We start from the raw sequence: 18,402 nt of genomic DNA on the forward strand, positions 1-18,402 counted from the left end.
CTTACCTATTCTGCGTAACCTGGTGTTGACATTATAATTGTCCATCTTCATGCTCCTTTTCTTGCTGAGAAATATTGAGAATCTGCTGCAAGACCCTCTGTTCCTCCATTTGCAAAGTTGATCATTCCTTCCACTCTTATTTTAAGCAATTGTTTATCCATGTAAAGATGTTTCCTTATATCCCCAGTTAGTTTAATTTCTTAAATAGTATTTATACTAGTGACAAATTTTGGAATTTGTAATGTATTTTGACTGATTACTGACATGTTTGCAAAATCTATTTGAAGTCTACGTCAGTGAATTGTGTTTTGGTCAGGTGATGATTGTTCTGTTCTTATGCAGCTGAGTAGATGAATTGCAAAAATGGCAGCCAGGAATGAGATGCAGGTATGTGCTTATGGACCAGAATATGAGTACTGATTGTTTTAATTACTAGCTTAAAGCACTCCTTCTGGTATTTAATTACAAGTAAAATTTGCAGTGTGGCAAAGAATCTGGTAGGAAGAAATTTTCCTTTGACACAGGTTAGTGCTAAGTAGCTGGGTAGAAAGTAAGAGGAATTGGAAATTGTTATTGATGAAAATAAATCATACGCATTTGACATACATGAATCATTTGGGATGATACTTAAGATCAAAATTTTGAAATATGGTTATAATTGATTTAGAAAGAGTAGAGTGGCAAAATAGTTGAGGGAGGTAGTAGTCCTGAAATACATTAATATCTTTTAAAGTCACTAATAGATAACTTAGAAATGCAAAATATTAAAGGTACTAAGGAAGGGGTATTAACACAATGAGCACTTATGTAAGCATTTATTTGTAATATGAGGAAAGAAAAACTATTCAGTTAAGGAAAACTGGCAAATAAGTAAAAACTCAGTGAATAAGTATTTGCATGATTAATGTATTATATATGCTGTTCTGTACTTTAGGTTTTACATTTAATGATTTTCTGAATCAGAGTATTTGCTTAGAATGCAACAGATGATTGCGGAAAACCTATGTTAAATCAGTATCGGTGTTAAGCATACAGTAATACAGTTGCTCTGTTTTCTTTTGTTGTTGACAGTTTGAAAAGTTAATTGATGAAGCTACAAGAAAAAAAGATTTCCAATTATTAGAACAATTTCTGGCAACAGAAGACTGTGAAAATGTCTCTCACAAATGCAGCAAACAGTTCGTCAACAAATTAGACAAGCTTCTGTGTCGGGTAATGTAATCATTACATCAGAATCATCTATACTGTCATTGTAATAGTCTAAAAAATAATTTTTTCATTTGGCTTGGTTTATACCAGCAGTTGATTTGAAAAACTGAAATAAAATTTAAGAATGAAATATCTACTTCAAGCTGCAATTAAGGTGGCTTTTGAGAACAAAAAGGCATATGGCTAATTAAATACAGGTTCTTCTAGAGCTGTACACTAAAGCTTATATTATAATTTCAATTTCAGGAACTTGACAAACAAGAAGTCAAAAGCATTTCCACTTTACTAAATTCTATTCAGAAATGTGGGAAAAAAATCAGCATAGCAGGAGAAGATGGGATCCCGGCAATGATAAAATACGGCCTTATTGGAAGGATAAGTAAAACCATAAAGCATATGTGAACTTCTAAAAACAAAAATATAAAAATTAATAAAGCATGCATAAGTAATGCTTCAGTGCTGAACAGCTTAGTATTTGATTTGGTCCTTGATTGTTTCTGAATTAAGAATTTCCCATAACTTTGCAACAAACATTATTCAGATTTAAATATTCTTGACAAGTGGCCCTTTATAAAGCGATGCTTCTCTACCACAGTGAAGGTTTTGCAAATTATGCAATATATAATTAATTTAGATATGCTTATAGCAATTACAACAAGATTATATCTTTTTATATAAGCTTGCTATACTGCTTTTGAGTCAGAAATTGGCATCTCCTGGTGCAATTTAATAATTTTTTTTTTTAATACTTGCAACAGCAGTATTGTACCTGTTCTTTCAACAGATTATAGTGCTATTCTGATTATTTTGTGTTATTTCAACCTGCATGTTAAATGCATTAATCACTTGTAACTCAACATAATAAATATGCTGAAAAATACACACCACTTCCTTGTTGCTTTCACCAGAGGTTTCACTGAAGAAAATAAATGGCAATGTCAGATGAGTGTTACTCAATTGCCTTCTCAACTGCTTTAATTGAGAAAAAAAAAAGAGTGTGGTGATAACGTCATGGTTATATTCACACCTACAAACACAGTTTTTCATTCGGCCATTATGCATTTTCAGCTCTTTTGTCTGTGATGGCAGTTGTAAAAGTAGATCTCTAGTTTTTGTGTTAGCTACAGAAATTACTTACATTAGTTTGAAATTGCCTACAACGTTTAGTGTGAGCAAAAAATTTCAGTCTGGGGCTAAAGTACGCTCAGCAGACTGTTAACATCAGTGCTTTTGTTTTAATCTTTGTATAATTTGTATAATTTTACTTAAGTATAATACAAACTACTGTCCTTTTTCATGCTATTAAAATAGATTTACTTTTATTTTCCCTTTACATGGTTAATTGGTTTGAAAAGGTAAAAGGAATTTTGATCCTCAGAGGAAATGAAAAGAATGAAATGCTTACAAGTCTGGCTGAAGATTTCTTCAACTTGTTGCTGGTAAAAATATATTGATAATAAAACACATTGTGTATATTTGTCAAAATAATTATTACTAGTTTAGCAACAAAAAGACTTTCAAATGTGTTTCTATTTAATATCCTTCTAAAGTTAATGTTACAATGATTTCTGAAATAGATTATAAGTATTTTTGGATAAATTAGCATCATGAAATAAAATTTTAAAAACCCAACAATGTAAGTGTTCAATGAACAAAAAAATTTCATCTTGGTCTAATTTTGATTACATAAATTATTTGTATGCTAATCCCAGGACCCCAAGTTTATAAGATCTGTGAGTTATCTTCTGTTCATAAAAAATTTTTGTCATTGGGGAAATAACTTCTGTAAATTCAACTGAAATATAACTTTGGGAAACCACAGTTGGTATTAGAAGAAGTCTCTTATGTTCTTCATTAAGGGTGAAATAATTTCAAAATCTTGAATGCTTTTTGATTACGTGCTTTAGGTACGTTACATGATTTTTATGCTGTAATGTTTACAGTATCAAAACGATGTGTTGTGTTTTATTTTTATTGTAGGCTATATGTGATAGCAGACCTGAAGGTGAGCTTGAAAAACGTGTACACTAGATATGATAGTTAAAGTGTTCTGAAAGAGACATTTTAAAGTTATTAGTGTTAAAATTACACTTAATACTTGTGGAGCCATCTTGAGGCAAGGTAGTTCCAAGAAGAACATGTCTAATGGGGGTGGTACAAAGTTTCTTGATCTAATGTAAATATACCACCGGATCTATATGCTTCAGCTAATAAACTGTAACAGAAGAGGGCATATCCTCAAGAGGGCTGTTCTGCGCACAAGAGACTGCATTTCTCATTCATGTGAAAAAAGCTTGAATGTCAACTGTAACTTTGATTGTTTAATTTGAGGTTTCTCTACTGACAGATTTCCTTGTAACTTGCTGATGTCAGTAATAAAAAAGCAGGACAGTCTAGTCTTCTCAGAGATGGCAACTGAACTGAGTTTTTCCTAAAAAGAACGTTGTTTCTAAGCTACTGTCATAGCTCAGCATAGCACAGTGGTCCTTCTGTATTGACTTTGTCACGAATACCACACTGCTCTTACCTTTCAGTATAGCACTAGGTAGAAAGTCACTACAGACCATTATGCTGTCATGATCAAAATGAAAGATTCATTTCCTTGTCCCTGGGAAGATAAATTCCAGGGTCTGAATTATATGCCAGAGAGCTAAGTTATAGAATTGATCTGATTATATTCTAAAAATAATGATCTCATGCCCAGGGGACTTACGCAGTGAAGCACAGGAATAGAAACATCATAAAGAGCCATATTTACTATAAATTGAAGTAACTATTCTGTCTTGCTTTTAACTATGAAGCTTAAGATGTTTATTTTTGAATATCAGTAATCCTACGTGGAAAGGAAGGCATACTATATTTTATTTCTAAATGAAAATTAATCTTTTTCCAAATGCTGATGAGGAGGCACCATAATACACCCTTGATAACTCTTTAATTTATTCTTTTTCCTGTTCGTTAGGTAAAATGCAAATACTAGAAAACTTTGTTCAGAGAACATGTACCCTCATCGCTGATGTAAGAATTAGTATCTATGTTCAGCAGGAGGTAAATATTCTTCTTTCTAAGCAATAGTTTTCTGGTTAGTGTTTTAACAGACTTTGTGAAGATAGTCATTTAACTGTACAGATGCTACCAAAAAGAATATTGTAGTACTCTAGTATCAGAAGGATGATTTAATGTTTCTCTGGGAATGTTTGTTGTCATTTATATGTTGGGGTTGGGGTTTTTTTTTTCAGATTACTGACCTATAATTTTTGTTTTGGACAGTAAATTACAAAACAGTGCTATTTAAATTCTGGTGAGAAAGCTGTATAAAAGCATAGGAAATAATATGCTATATTACAACTGCTATAAATAGGATTAAGATTGTTGGTTGTAAATTCTGTAGGTACTTGCAGGAAATCTGTATACTTTCTAGTATACTGCAAATTTCTCCTATTTCTTTCAGTAACCTCAGGTTGTCAGGTTTTTTTTTTCCTCTCTAAAGAAAGGGAAAGTTACAAAAAAATCTTCTGTAAAGGCTACATCCCCAAAGGACAAGCTTTTTAATGCAAATTTAAGGTACACTTTAGCTCAGCAATCAACTGCAGACAGAACTCTAGCTCTGAAAGTTTTTTTTCTATATTTAAACCTGCAAATAAGAAGCATAACCCTTTAACAACTGATGTTCACATTAAAGCTAATGTAATTTATTGAAATTGAGGTAGTTATATTAAGATAAATACCATTTAAGGTCAGATAGAACTCATTGTCTTTTCTTGTTTTGCAATTATTTAAGCATGTTATTTTCTTCAGTGGTATGAAATATATTACAAGGGCCCAAAATAAGAATATAACTTATAACAACTTATTGTATATTTAATCTTACAGCCTTTTTTCCACTCCTCTTAGGTAGTAAGAAAACTTAACTTAATGCTTGACAACACGCCTCGAGATGCCAGGAAAAAGATATTTTCTACAAAGGAAATGTTGCTTGTCATGTAAATAATCTTCAGTATAATTTTTCTACCATTACATCATTTGCATAGCTGGAAAGGCAATTTTTAGTAAGGCTGTTTAATGCATGCAGATTGGTCCCTGTTTAACTCACTTTTGCATTTGCTATTGTGTTGCCAGTGGTAGTGGCTGTGGGCAGATATTGCCATGGGTTATTCTCCATTACAAGCCTAAATTTACCTCTTTCCCAGTCTGGGTTAGGCTGCTTCTCATCCCAGTTGTCTTAAAATAATTAAACTCTTATAAATAAAGAATGTGCGTAAGGCACAGTGAATCTGTCACTGGAAGGACAAGCTGTTCACAGTGGGAATTTTTTTTTTACAGCATTTCAAAAAATAAATAGAATAAAAATTACATATCAGGTAATTCACTTTCCCAGTAGTACTTTCAGATGTATATCCTTAGCATAACAGACCTACCCCTTTGAAGTCTAATAGTTGAGTGGAATCAGCGTTTTGTCTCATACATTGAAAGCTTGTAATTAAATAAACTTTTCTTCTATGCTTTGTGTTGCTGTCAGATTTTGATGACACATTACTTTGTTTGGCAGGAGTGACATGGGGAGGAGAATTTTGGATGCTGGAGGTGAGCATGGGACTTAATAAACAATTTAGTATTGAGCTTCTTAAAAATTACTTGCGGACCCATTAAAAATCCAGAGAAGACATTTAGAAGCTGCAGAATGTTGCAATTACAGTCTCAAAAATACAAGCACCGCATGAAAACAATCTGCAAACTGGAACGTTTCAGATGTATGCAATGTATGGCTAAGTCTTTGAAGTTTTCAGTCCTTTTCTTCTCTACAATATAAGTTTTAAAATAGCAAAAGCTCAAAAGGAAGTCAGTCTTTGAGGACAGTGAACTGCTAGCCATGTTTAGTAGTACTATAACTTCTCTCAGGGATCACTTTGGTTTCCAACAGTTTCCCAGTTCAGACAGGTGAAAGTTGAAAACTTCTTATCTCTTGCTTATATGCCTACTGTTGCTCTGACATTCCTTGAAAGTTTGGTTGACATTTCATTTTGAAACATAAGTTGTTTAGTCATCCTTATTCCCTTAGCTCTTTACCTTACCTTTGGATATAATGTGATACGTAATATGAAGCGTTCAGCACTGCTTATACCATTTTCCTACATATTAGTATTTTTTTCACATCAGTATTATCTTTAAAACTACTATTCCTGTAAAATGTATTGTGCTGCAGACTATGACCTGCAAGTAGCCATTACAGAAGCTTTATGCAGAATGATATCAGAGAAACAAAGAGGACAACTGGCATGCCAGTGGTTTTCCATGGAGTTTGTGTCCAGTGCATTTAAAGGAATTAAAGATTCTGAGTTTGAAACAGTAAGTCATATGAAAAATATTTCCAGGGAGGTAAACTTTTGTTTTACAATTCTCTAAGAAATTTCTGTGTTTTAATAGGATTGCAGAAAATTTCTTAACCAAGTGAATGGCATGCTTGGAGACAAAAGAAGGTAAAACTGAATTTTTTAAAGCTAATATATTTTCCTTTTTGGATTTTTGGGCCGTTCATCAGGAGTAACCTTTGTATCACAAAAACTGGTTTAGGGAAACTCTGAATTAAAATAATACATACAAATAAGGCTAATATTGCTGTGGTATAAAGTCAAGGAACCACGCAGAGTTAAGATGTTTTAAAAATATTAAATAGTAAAGAGATTAAGTAATGCCATCTTTTGGCACATTGTCACTGATATTACTTTCTCACTTACAAGATGTTAATTTTATGTAATTCCCATATTTGGAAAAAAGACAAACATAATTTAAGTTTCAGATTATTAGATAACAGCTTGAAGAAACTGTTCACTAAATAAAGAACGTTCATCTGAAAAGATTCTTAAACAATTTAAAGCATATGCTACACTTCCTTTAACAACTGTTTATAAGGAGCTAGTTTTTGTGTTCTATTTAGTTCTGTTGCAAAATCCTGAGATGCTCGTTAATTCAATAAACGTATCATCTAACAATAGCTACTAATCTGTTGGTATATATTCCTTTATTTATTGACTTAGGATATTTACATTGAGATAATGATCAGTGAGAATATCTGCTAGAGAAATAGGACACAAAAAGGAAGAGAAAATACAAACTTTTTTCTTACCTATATGATCAGATGCTCTGCATGTTACTTTTGTATGGTGTGACAGCAGAGAGATTGTCTGGTATGTCTTTAGATCAGGTGTATTTTCAGTTTGAATACCATTCATAAAATATCAGCAGATAAACTAGAAGTATGAATGTAGTGACGAGGTCTGAGACCACTTGTGAGGATATATAAAATTTCATGTTATCTCCTTTGGGGAAGAAGTGCAGTCGAGTGACTGCTCTTCTGATTGCTGTGATCTCTTGGTCTCTAAAGCACACAAGTTTTGTGCTGAAAACACAATCCAGTTGCTGTGTTCAGATAAGCAAAATTTACTTACAGCATTTCAGGATACTTGACAAAATATCCTTTTCTTACAGGGTTTTTACATACCCATGTTTATCAGCAGCTCTTGATGAATATGAGGTAAGTTACAGGCTTAATCATATATCCACAGATTTTCATTTGTGCAGCTGAAGAATTTCTTTGCCTTCTAGTTAAGAAAAAATAAGGATCAAGTAAGAATTTTTTTTTTTTTCAGGAGTATACAGATGTGCATGTATTTAAAGTTTGTCAGACTGTAAGACAAAGCCTGTTAGCTGTTATAAATCATTGCTCTCAGCTCTTAGTCTTTTATCTTAATTTTTTTGTTTTAGCTACAGATACCATTGGATGAAAATCTTGAAGAATTTTGGATTGATTTCAATGTTGGAAGCAGAAGTATATCTTTCTATGTGGCAGCAGATGATGCAGTAAGCTAATTTTTGTCTGTCATACTAGATTGTTCTAAGGCAGTAGATACACATTCTTTCAAGTGGATCAAATTTGTTTCCCAACATCAACATGTGGAAGTTATGTGTGCATCTATAGTGTGAAGGGGAAAAAAAATATCTAGATTTGGTGTACATATTTAGGTCAAACAATTTCAAAGTAATGACTGTCTAATACTGTTTGCGAACAGTTTAACATGTGCACAGGTGAACAAGAAGACATTTACAAAATTGCATTTATAATTTTTGTAGATGAGACTCAACTGTTGAGATTAAAGACTCTACCAAAGCTCTTCTGAAGTGGTGTTCGCTGTTACCAGTGAAATATGTTCATTGTCACTCCTTGTAAGAGAGGATTTAAAAAGTTGAAAATTTATCCTCACTGAATAACTTTATGATCACTGCACTTCATTTAGTTGTAATGTAATGCTTTTCTAGCTTTAAAAATATGTATTTTTCATATAAGGATCATCAGTGGGAAACAGTCATTATACCAGAAGAAGAAGTAGACCTGTACAGCCTTGAAGGTATTGGCACTCAGAATGTGTGACCTTTTGTTACACACTAACTTGGATTTTCAAATTGGTTAAAGTACTGACTCAGTTCTCAGTAAAGCAAAATCCCCACTTAAAATATTATAGGTACTGGTTTTATGAGGGGTAAAATTGCGCTGCAGTCACATTTGCATTTTAGGCATGCAGATGTGATTTTATTAAAATAATTTTAAAATAATGTATTATAGTTATTTCAATGCAAAATAAGGCATAAGACAAGACATTTAATAATGTTCCTTTTAAACTAGTTAGAATAGTTTTGTAAATATCTATAATTTGTCTGCAGCTGTAGTAAACAACCTTCACAGAAAAATTCTACAGGATAGTATACAGAATAAGTATTTCTAAAAGATCAAATCTTGAATTGTTTCATTAATAAAATTTATTGTGGGTTAGAGTGAATTAAATAAAATACATATCTTAATAGCTAAACTGAAGAATACAACTAAGTTTCGTGTATTTACAAACATTATATGAGATGTTGTTAAATTGTAATGAAACTACTTCTCAAATTTTGTTTTTGTCCAGAAAAAGATTCAAAGAAATTATTAACAATAGATTTAAAAAGCCCAATGAATGTGGGCAATCAAGAGGGAGAGAAATTTTTTTTATATTTTGATTCTATCTTGGAAATCAAAGATGTAACCAGAAAGATTTATGGATTTAATAAATGTAAGGTAGGATTTAAACACCTTTTTGAATAGTTTTTAATTGATTCAAAATAAATGTCTCATTGCCATATAGATGTTGTTATAGCTGTGACTGTTGGTATCTTGTTTATACTGAGAGTTTCTGATTAATGTTGCTGCTACAGAACAGCATTTCTCCCATAATATGTTAAGCTTCGGTAAAGGTGCTTAATAAGGATGAGAGGAAACAGTCTCCAGTTGTGCCAGGGGAGGTTTAGATTGGATATTAGGAAAAGTTTCTTCACCGAAAGGGTTATCAAGCATAGGACCAGGCTGCCCAGGGAAGTGGTTGAGTCCCCATCCCTGGAGGTATTGAAAAGCCGTGTAGATGTGGTGCTTAGGGACATGGTGTAGTGGTGGACTTGGCAGTGCTAGGTTAACGGTTGGACTTGATGATCTTAAAGGTCTTTTCCAACCTAAACAATTCAATGATTCTAAGATTTAAAATTAATCGCAACAAAAATTTACTGGCTGGAAAGGGATCACCATAGCTTAATGTCAATTTTAATTTTGCGTATATAATTTTCCAGAAACAGAAGAACTGGATGCTTACACATATGGAAGTCTTTCAGAAATTATTCATTAGCTATCCCATTTTGCAGTATGCTTACCATGCTTACGAATTTACTCATTTAGTAAAAAATTTTTAGCAAGCCATAGCTTACTCCTTACTGCTTGTAACAAACTACTTTGGCCTGAACTCTGACTGACTGAGAAACTCATGAGGAATGGAACTGCTTTGAGCTTGTAGAATCTATTTCCCCCTATAACCTGATTTCAGACACTTATGATCTCTGACTTAAATATTTTTCTTTGTTTCTTGTTTAAAAAAAGTGAGCAAAGTGTATATTTTACATAGATGGTTACTCACTTTGTAGGACTTCAGTAAGAAGCAGTCTGCATCAGTTGCCAAAACAACTGTACATGTCGTCTTTGATGAAAGTGGATCACAGGTATTTTAATTGAGTATGCTGAGATGGTTGTTTTCTTGGTTTTTTGTGTTTAGTCTGATTATTAGCTAACTTATGATCATTCACCGTAAAACCAAAGACTTTTAAAATGCCAATAAGTAAAGATAACTCTAAAACCAGTTAAGTGATTTCTAGTAAGTACGTATTGTATATTTGGGGAGATAATATTAATATCCAAATCATAGAATACTTCAGACAAATATACACAGGGGAAGTTCTTTTATGTGAATTGTGATTTGCTAACCCATCCTTTTTAGCAAAAATACCAGTTAGGTTGGATGCTTTTCAAACAAAAAGTATGTAAGCTCTGAAGTTTATCAAAATCTACGGTGAAGAAAGTGTTACTTAGGGTAAAGAAGTTTCTCTGTGTGTGTTTGTATAAATATAAAATATAAAACATAATAAAATCAAAATATTGTATAAAAATGTAAAAAAATCCAAAATATTATCTAGGTTCTGGTACCAGAAAGTCAGTTGTCACCATGTTTGGAAGAGAAATCTAAAGAGGAGGAGAAACTCAGTAAGTACAAAACCCAGCAACTTTCTGGAACTTTGAGGACTGTGAATAAAAATAACAGCCAAGAAAAATGCAGAGCTGGTTTCTCCAAGGTAAGTAGGATTATCAAAACAGAAAAGAGTACACCAAAAATACAAGTAAATTTAAATATTTATCATATTTTATAATATAAAATCCCTGTTATTTTACAGTTGGAATATAATTAATACAGGGTTTGATTGTTTTTCTTATGACTTAACACTAAGCTATATACATCCCTTTGCAAAAAAATTTCTTGTTATTCTGTATTTTGAAACTATAACAATGTGACAAAAATAAAAAACAATTAACATTCTTTAGACCACTATGCTCTGAGTATTCTCTTTAAAGATAAATGTTTTCGAGACATGCTTAGATGTCTTATGATATGCGAAAGTCTAGTATAGCCTCTGGAGACTTGCTAATGATTGGCAATAGTAATAGCTGTCATTAGAGACAAGTCCTGTGGGCTTGGCATTCACAAAGACTGATGATTACAAAAAAGCATGTGGTTATCAAGATGAATCCTGTATCCTGGTTATTCAAGTCACAATTTCATGGGACTGCTCGTATGCATAGCTGATTATCTGGTTTTAACTGAGAGGAGCCCGATTCATTAAGCCTGATGTTTCGTTTGGCCGACAGTCATTCTGAAGTTATAAACATATCATGGTTATACTAGGGCTAACTACAGATATGCTAGGGATGGGGGAAAAGATGAAGCGGTGTCACCATGTCTTCATTGTGCAACGGACATGCAGTGCATGTTTTGCTAGCAGTAGTCTAGTAAACCTGTTCCTGAGGGTCTGCTGCTTTATAGCTTATGCGATAGCTTTGCAGGAACTCCTGGGAATCATCTTGGTTACCTTGATTGTTTACAAGGGACACATGTCCATACTTCATTGAATTAATTTAGAAAACAACAATCAGTGATCTCAGTTTAAAAACATTAGTTTTAAGTTTTATACAATTCAGGTATTTTGGTGAACATTCTCTAAAAAGGGAACTGCATAAAAATCATGTTACATCGATGTGTGCAGCAACAGCAATTGGCATTCCAATAATAGAAAGTGTCAAAAGATTATTGGAAATAAATTTTCTAAAATCTTGCGTTGTCATACTCAAATCTGTGTATTATGGTCAAGTTTTTTCTGTTCCTCAAGATAACTACATCTTGTAAAAGGAAAGTGTCTGAAGCATCTGTGCTTATTCCTGGAACTACAAGATTTTCCACAAAGAGACCACTGGTATTTGTTAGCACATGTAAGTTTACAAGTACTTTCAGGGTGAAAATATGCTATAAGTCATCTTTGAAATACAAGCATGAACTGTGATCCTTTGCAGAGCTGTAAATGAAAAGTAGACCTTATAAAATCTCCTTAGCAGGTGCTTTAAACTTGAAATTTTTAAACTAGGCCACTTGCTACTGGTCCATAGACATGATGCAGGATAGTAGCTGCACATGCATTCCAAACAGTTGAAGGCCACCTATCATTTTTACTGCTGCTGTCATCAGCTGTTTGTGCTGGAGGAAGCTGGGAAGTTGGCAATCAATTAGAAGACCTAAAACATAGATGTTTTTTCATCTCTCTCCTCATATGCTCTTGGTTTAAAGAATTCTCAGCAGTTATTGCTTTTGTAGCAGTTGCAGTGGAAAATCAGCTTTCTCCAATGTGTACATGTACCACTTGCATTTTACTCTTATCTAGGAACTGCATGTGTTTCTTCAAGGGGCAGTTGATTATATGGCTAGTGAGCAAGGTGGGTCTGCTGCAAGGTTGAGTCAGGTCCAGTGCTACTGATGCTTATGCCAAAAGTGCTTATTACAGAGAAAAGGATAAGGAAGAGACTTTATCACAAATAGGAGTCACGACTTTTCTACTAGTAGTCTTACTGTAACAAATATTTAATACTTTCTACAAGGGAGATATTTGTAAGACAGACCAGTAGAGGCTGGAGATGCAACTAGTGGCAGAACAGCATGACTAACAAACTTAATTTTCTTGCTTTAACTGTCCCAAGTGCTTCAGTATCCTTAGTTTTGTATATCCATGTATCACATACAAATTAAGAGTAACGGAGGCTAGAAAAGAAAGTATTTTCAGATTAGGATGGAACAACACAGAGAACTTCTGTAACTTTTTTATTTGGAACTTAACCACACAGTCTATTCCAGCAAAAATAATTACAGTAAAATCTTCAAATAGGTGACCAACTATTTTCTACCAGAGCCAGGCTGTAAAAAGCATTGCTTGCCTCCAGAGAGCCAAAGTCTATGGGCTCATTAACCTCCATGTAACTTAATTGAAATCAGTAGAATTAAAAAAGGTACATGAGTTGATACAAATACTAGGCAACTTTTTTAAAGTCTATGGAATAGATGTGATCATGGGCAAAACTCTTCATATTGATGTCACAGACAGCACCATAATCGTAATAGAAGAAATGGTAGAATTCTAGTATGTCTCTGGTTTGTTTTCAGCCACTCCTTATAAAGGACGATTTAAGTTACCTTTGGAAATGATGAGCTCTGCTGAAAGGTCTAACAATAATGCAATAAATGAGACCAGAACAAAGAATTTCTATCAAGAACCTACTGGAGTATGCATGTCATCTGTAGCTAAGTCTTTTACTTAGAATAACATTAATTTCTATTCAAATTTCTTCCTAATTCATATTTTAAATAGCTAGAGTTATGCAGTCAGCAACTCACTTTTCTAAAAGAGCGTGTTTTACTTTATTGCATAATATTTTCTTGTCCTCTGGATTTCAGGTTTAATATGTCTAGAGGCAGACTGAACTCTTACAAAATTAGCCAAAACTTGGATTCACTCATCAGTTCTGACCCCAGAGTTCCCTTTTACTAGAACCATGATTCTTCCTTTGTATATAATATGAGAACAGTGTATGCACAGAATCTCAAATTAATTATGCAGTGTTGAAATACTCTTAAAAACATATAATACATTCAGCTATAGTTGTTAATAGAAATGTTAATGTCTTCAGATTATAGCATTTATAGCATTGGTTTTAGTGCATTTTTGGTTAGGCATTCACTAAAATCAAACAAAACTACATAGGTGTCACTAAACTGCAGTTTGAGTATATGTATTTTTGCTTCTGTTCCAGTTAAAAATGTTACTTTGAAGTCTTTGTTCATTTTATTTCTGGTTCTAAATGTCTTTCTGGGTCAGATTCATGTCAAATCCCAGACTATGGGATTCTGAAGTATTTTTTGATATAGCCATGCTTTAGAAAAAGCCTTTAACATATAGTATGTGTAGTTTAGAATATTTCAAGTGTTACTTTCTAGGAGGATTTTACTACTTTTGCTTTTTTGCATTGTAATTGTCAGTGTTACTTATTGTGCTTTTTAGAGTGGGCAAAGATGTACACTAGACAATGAATTTTGTGGAACAGAACAGAAGATCAGGAAGTCGAATATCAGAAATGAGGCAAAACTACCTGAAAAGGTACTGGAACCAGCACTTCTATGAAATGAAAAAATAATTTCTTATTCTGTTAGGGAAAATACAAGTTTACAAGGTTGTACTTTTTATTGTCCTATGCTAATATTTTCTTTTGGGTGTTATACAACTGTAGCAAATGTGTGCTGAAGAAGTTTTAGAAATGCTACAAGAGGCAGAAATTGAGGCCACACAAAAGCAAACTTTAGGCAAGTAATTTTACAAGTGTTGATAGTCCTTACTTTTAAAATTATTTCAATTTTGTCTATTTCTTTTGTAATTGATACCAAATTAATGTCTCGTTTAGATGAAGCATTAGATGTTGTTCCTGATTCTCAGCCAGTGGGGAGAATCAACAAATCTTTGTAAGTATTGGAAAAGAATACCAAGTCACTGTTGTTGTAACTTTGAAGGGAGTATTTTCAAGTATTACCAGAACTGACATTTTGTTGCATAGTTTCAGAAAATGCCAGAATTTAATTGTCTTCTCTTCCCTGAGAGTTGTATTAAGAACTGTTGGATGTGTAAGTCAGGTGACTTTTATTATGTAATTTAATTTTTTTATTCTGAAATTCATGGCACCAAACCAGCACTCTTATATGTATTAGCTAAGACTACTTCATGAACAATACTATTCTGTTGTCTTAATCAAAGAATTTAAATTGGTGAAGCTGTTTATGAAAATAATACTCATTAACAAGATCAGAGTAGGAGCTTAAGTAAGCTTTAGTACTAACAAGGAGAGTAATTCTTTCAGATTACATCAGAAGATAAAATACAAAGAGCATATGGATTTACATAAGTGAACTGTGCCATAAAGAGTAGTAGATTTGACACACCACAGAGTTACCTAGGTTCAAAGTTTAATGATGGCCATAGGATACTGCTGCCTTTTTGAAGTTGACTTAAAAATATATGTTGTTTCTGAAGGTTTGCCATTTTACAATGCATTGGTTAATTGAACAATGGTAGCAGGCTTAGGTACCAATGTAAAATGCATTGATATCTACAAGATACCACTATTTTCCTATTTTGTGATGCATGTTTATTATAATTAAGACTCACTTGCTGCAATTCACTGATAATAAGATGGTATTATCTTTGTTAGTTTGTCTGGTCTTTTGGAGAGTTCTTTTGATGAAACCAAAACATGGAAAAAAAAAGCATGCTCTGTTCCTGAGAAGAATATAACAACTGGTGACAAGCAAAAGCTAAATCTATCATTGGCACGTACGTCCCATCCAGGTTACGTTCACCCTTTGTTAACTGTTAGCGTTAAAAATGTTTCAGGTTAATTTTTAACCTACAGCTGTGCTTTCCCCCCCCACCCCCCCCATATTAGTTTCTATTGTTAGTGAAGGAACTGTGAGACAAAAAAGCTTTTTATTCAATTTTTGAAGTATCTCTCCAGATAAACAAAGAAATTTAAAAAAGAGAAGAAAACCAAGAAAATTAAATTGATACCACGAGGGAAGAAAACTGCAAAATACTTAGTGGACCGTCAGAGTGTTAACCATTTGGAACAGAAACTGTTAAGTACAGAAGGGAAAAATATTTAAACTACTACTGAAACATCATTTAAAACATTTCTTTCAGCTAGAGTGTCTGAAACATCTTTGCATTCTGATTTTACAAAAGAGGAACCTGATGTTCTCTTTAGAAAAGAGACTGCAAATCCAAAACAATCAAAGATGGTGAGAGTTTCTTACCTTAATTTCTTTGACTTGCAATTAAGAGAATTGTCAAATTTTCAATGTTTCAAAATTTGTATTTTATTTTGCTTTAGTCACAAACTTACTTTTAATTGACTTTCCACTAATACCAAGTGAATTAAATGTCAGCTTCACTGTTTTCTTTTTCAGTGTACTCTGAATTTCTTTTTAAAAATAATCTTTTTAAAAAATAATTCTTAAATAAGCACCAACTTGTGCTCCTCGTGCACTTCTTCATTCCCTTTTGAATGTTATACTACACAAAACCACACCATTTAGAAGAAAATAGCTGCTAAACTGATGTTTTATTAGTCACTGTTTGGGCAATGCAAGGGAAAATGGTTTTCAAAGGAGTGTGATTTAGTACATCTAGAAGACATTTAATGAAGTTTAGGTGATTGTTGGGAACCTGTAGTTCTGTTTGCAGCTTTTCCTTTCTGTTGAATGGGTTCAAAGTTGATTCTTAAACTCTATTTTTACAGAAAACAAAGTCTAAAGAAGTGACAGATGCAACAAAATCACTACTTAGTAAAATCAGTGACAGATACAAAGTAAAGACTGATGAGAAAAGCAAAGCAAGAGTCTCCTTGGGTTTTAACAGGTATGATGTGAACTATTTACTTTTGTGCTCATTGGTTTTGTGCATGTGGCTTTGGCTGTGATCTGCTCCTCTGTCTACAGTTATTTCACATCTTGCTTTCATCTGAATGGTTTGTTCACTTCTGATAAACCCTGTTGTACCGAAGAGTAGGAGACTAGTAGTCAAAAAGTTCCAGTAGTTGAAATAATTACAAAGGCTGTTAGAAACTCTATTCAGAGGTCTTTTGCTCATTCACTCACTCACAACACGTTTTGTGGAGAGAATTTAACTGGGATAGTTCATGGGCACTGCACGTGTTGGGTGTCTCCATCCTATCATCATAGTTTGGGGGTCAAACTTGGATTCAGTCATCAATTTTCTGAATATCTAAAGTTCCTAGTTCTCTCTTCCTGAAAGAGTGGACTGTTAGAGAGTTTAAACGTAACAAATTCTTAAATAAGAAAATTAGTCTTACCTTGCTGGAACTGATGCTTAGAGATATACTTTACATATAATTACATGCTCTCCATGATTGATTGTAACTGGATGACAAAGGACTGGAATAGTTAGGCAACGTCCCCTTTTAAACCTTTTGGATAGGGACTTGGAAGACATGCAGAACCTGCAGTATAGCTGTGTGATGTGGAATGAATTTTTCTAGAGCACAAAAATGGAAGGGGCTGATCTCTTTTAATCCACTTGGTTTTGTATTTAAATGCCTGAATAAAATTGTGTGTTTGATAAGGCTGTTATTTATATAAGCAGTATTCTAATGCATATATTCTCATTAGCATTTAAGAAAATGTATCCTTATTTTCTAGGCCACATTTAAATAAATCCTGTGTCTCTAAGGTAACACATTATTGCTTTTGTTGGAATTTTTTTCATATCAGATATATGTACATATATGGTGATAGCTAGTAGATGTAAAGCGAAAGTTCACAAATATCGCTGAATATTAAATATCTGTAGACACTAATGTCATTTATGTATTGACTGTATATACTTAAAGTACTTTTTATATATTTACTTATGTGGAATAATATTTTTACAGGCAACTATCAGCCAGTGAAACCCAAACTAATTTCTGTTTACATATTGTATAATTGAATCTGTTCCTTTTGAACATGGCAATGGTAAATATTTAGAATAAAAATATTATAGTAAATGAGATTATAGAATCCTTAAATGGGATATAGCCAGGACACAGAAATTAGTCTTAATGTTTGGGGGGAAAAAATTTCTGAGGTTTTGTTGATATCCTTTAAAGGATAAATTCTAAAAGATTTAGTTTCTACTAGCTCTTGTCCCCTTTTGCCATATTGTACTGTTGCTAATCAAGTGCAAGTCTGGGCAGCTGCTAGATTTTTTTAATGTTCGTGATGAAGAACTTGCTTTTTGAGATGACAGTGTGTATGAATGCATAGTCCAAATTTGGCATGAGTTAACTTTTTGTTTATCTATAGGAAGAAGTTCAGGATAGAAATCTGAAAACCACTACTTTTCTTAATGTAACTGCTGGTCATATTATGTAAGTAGTTAAAACATTTTCAAACAAAATTTCTCATTACCCATACCTAACTTTGTGAAATGTTCATTAATTCAGTCACAGAATTGATCTGCGTGTCTGTCTGACAGGGATGATGTCTACAACTTCAACATCAGTGGATTTGATGAGCCTACAATAAAGCTTGGAGTAAGAATATAACTGAAACTGATATGTTACGAACAGAATATAAAGGAGCTCTGTCAACTTAAATTATGTCTACTGAAAGTATAGTTAACATCTAAAAATTCAAATTATATCAC

At 33.1% G+C, this 18,402-nt stretch overlaps 1 protein-coding gene across 1 annotated transcript in view; it reads left to right on the top strand.

The window, feature by feature from the left end:
• The first annotated feature begins 321 nt into the window (after positions 1 to 321).
• SYCP2 (synaptonemal complex protein 2) overlaps positions 322 to 18,402 on the top strand; it is a 32,653-nt gene continuing 14,572 nt past the window's right edge. Inside the window, exons 1-26 of the mRNA XM_072879117.1 lie at positions 322 to 387; positions 1,072 to 1,212; positions 1,456 to 1,584; positions 2,544 to 2,648; positions 3,190 to 3,214; positions 4,172 to 4,257; positions 5,104 to 5,192; positions 5,759 to 5,793; positions 6,413 to 6,555; positions 6,634 to 6,686; positions 7,696 to 7,741; positions 7,972 to 8,067; positions 8,552 to 8,612; positions 9,168 to 9,316; positions 10,207 to 10,281; positions 10,753 to 10,908; positions 11,998 to 12,097; positions 13,317 to 13,435; positions 14,438 to 14,510; positions 14,609 to 14,666; positions 15,410 to 15,546; positions 15,898 to 15,995; positions 16,496 to 16,614; positions 17,415 to 17,445; positions 18,060 to 18,124; positions 18,232 to 18,289. Of these exons, the coding sequence (XP_072735218.1) occupies positions 364 to 387; positions 1,072 to 1,212; positions 1,456 to 1,584; positions 2,544 to 2,648; positions 3,190 to 3,214; positions 4,172 to 4,257; positions 5,104 to 5,192; positions 5,759 to 5,793; positions 6,413 to 6,555; positions 6,634 to 6,686; positions 7,696 to 7,741; positions 7,972 to 8,067; positions 8,552 to 8,612; positions 9,168 to 9,316; positions 10,207 to 10,281; positions 10,753 to 10,908; positions 11,998 to 12,097; positions 13,317 to 13,435; positions 14,438 to 14,510; positions 14,609 to 14,666; positions 15,410 to 15,546; positions 15,898 to 15,995; positions 16,496 to 16,614; positions 17,415 to 17,445; positions 18,060 to 18,124; positions 18,232 to 18,289 (2,271 nt within the window). The 5' untranslated portion in view covers positions 322 to 363. The remainder of the gene's footprint in view (positions 388 to 1,071; positions 1,213 to 1,455; positions 1,585 to 2,543; positions 2,649 to 3,189; positions 3,215 to 4,171; positions 4,258 to 5,103; positions 5,193 to 5,758; positions 5,794 to 6,412; positions 6,556 to 6,633; positions 6,687 to 7,695; positions 7,742 to 7,971; positions 8,068 to 8,551; positions 8,613 to 9,167; positions 9,317 to 10,206; positions 10,282 to 10,752; positions 10,909 to 11,997; positions 12,098 to 13,316; positions 13,436 to 14,437; positions 14,511 to 14,608; positions 14,667 to 15,409; positions 15,547 to 15,897; positions 15,996 to 16,495; positions 16,615 to 17,414; positions 17,446 to 18,059; positions 18,125 to 18,231; positions 18,290 to 18,402) is intronic.

This window comes from Ciconia boyciana, chromosome 14 (assembly GCF_034638445.1).
Source record: "Ciconia boyciana chromosome 14, ASM3463844v1, whole genome shotgun sequence".
In the NCBI taxonomy this organism is placed as follows: domain Eukaryota; kingdom Metazoa; phylum Chordata; class Aves; order Ciconiiformes; family Ciconiidae; genus Ciconia; species Ciconia boyciana.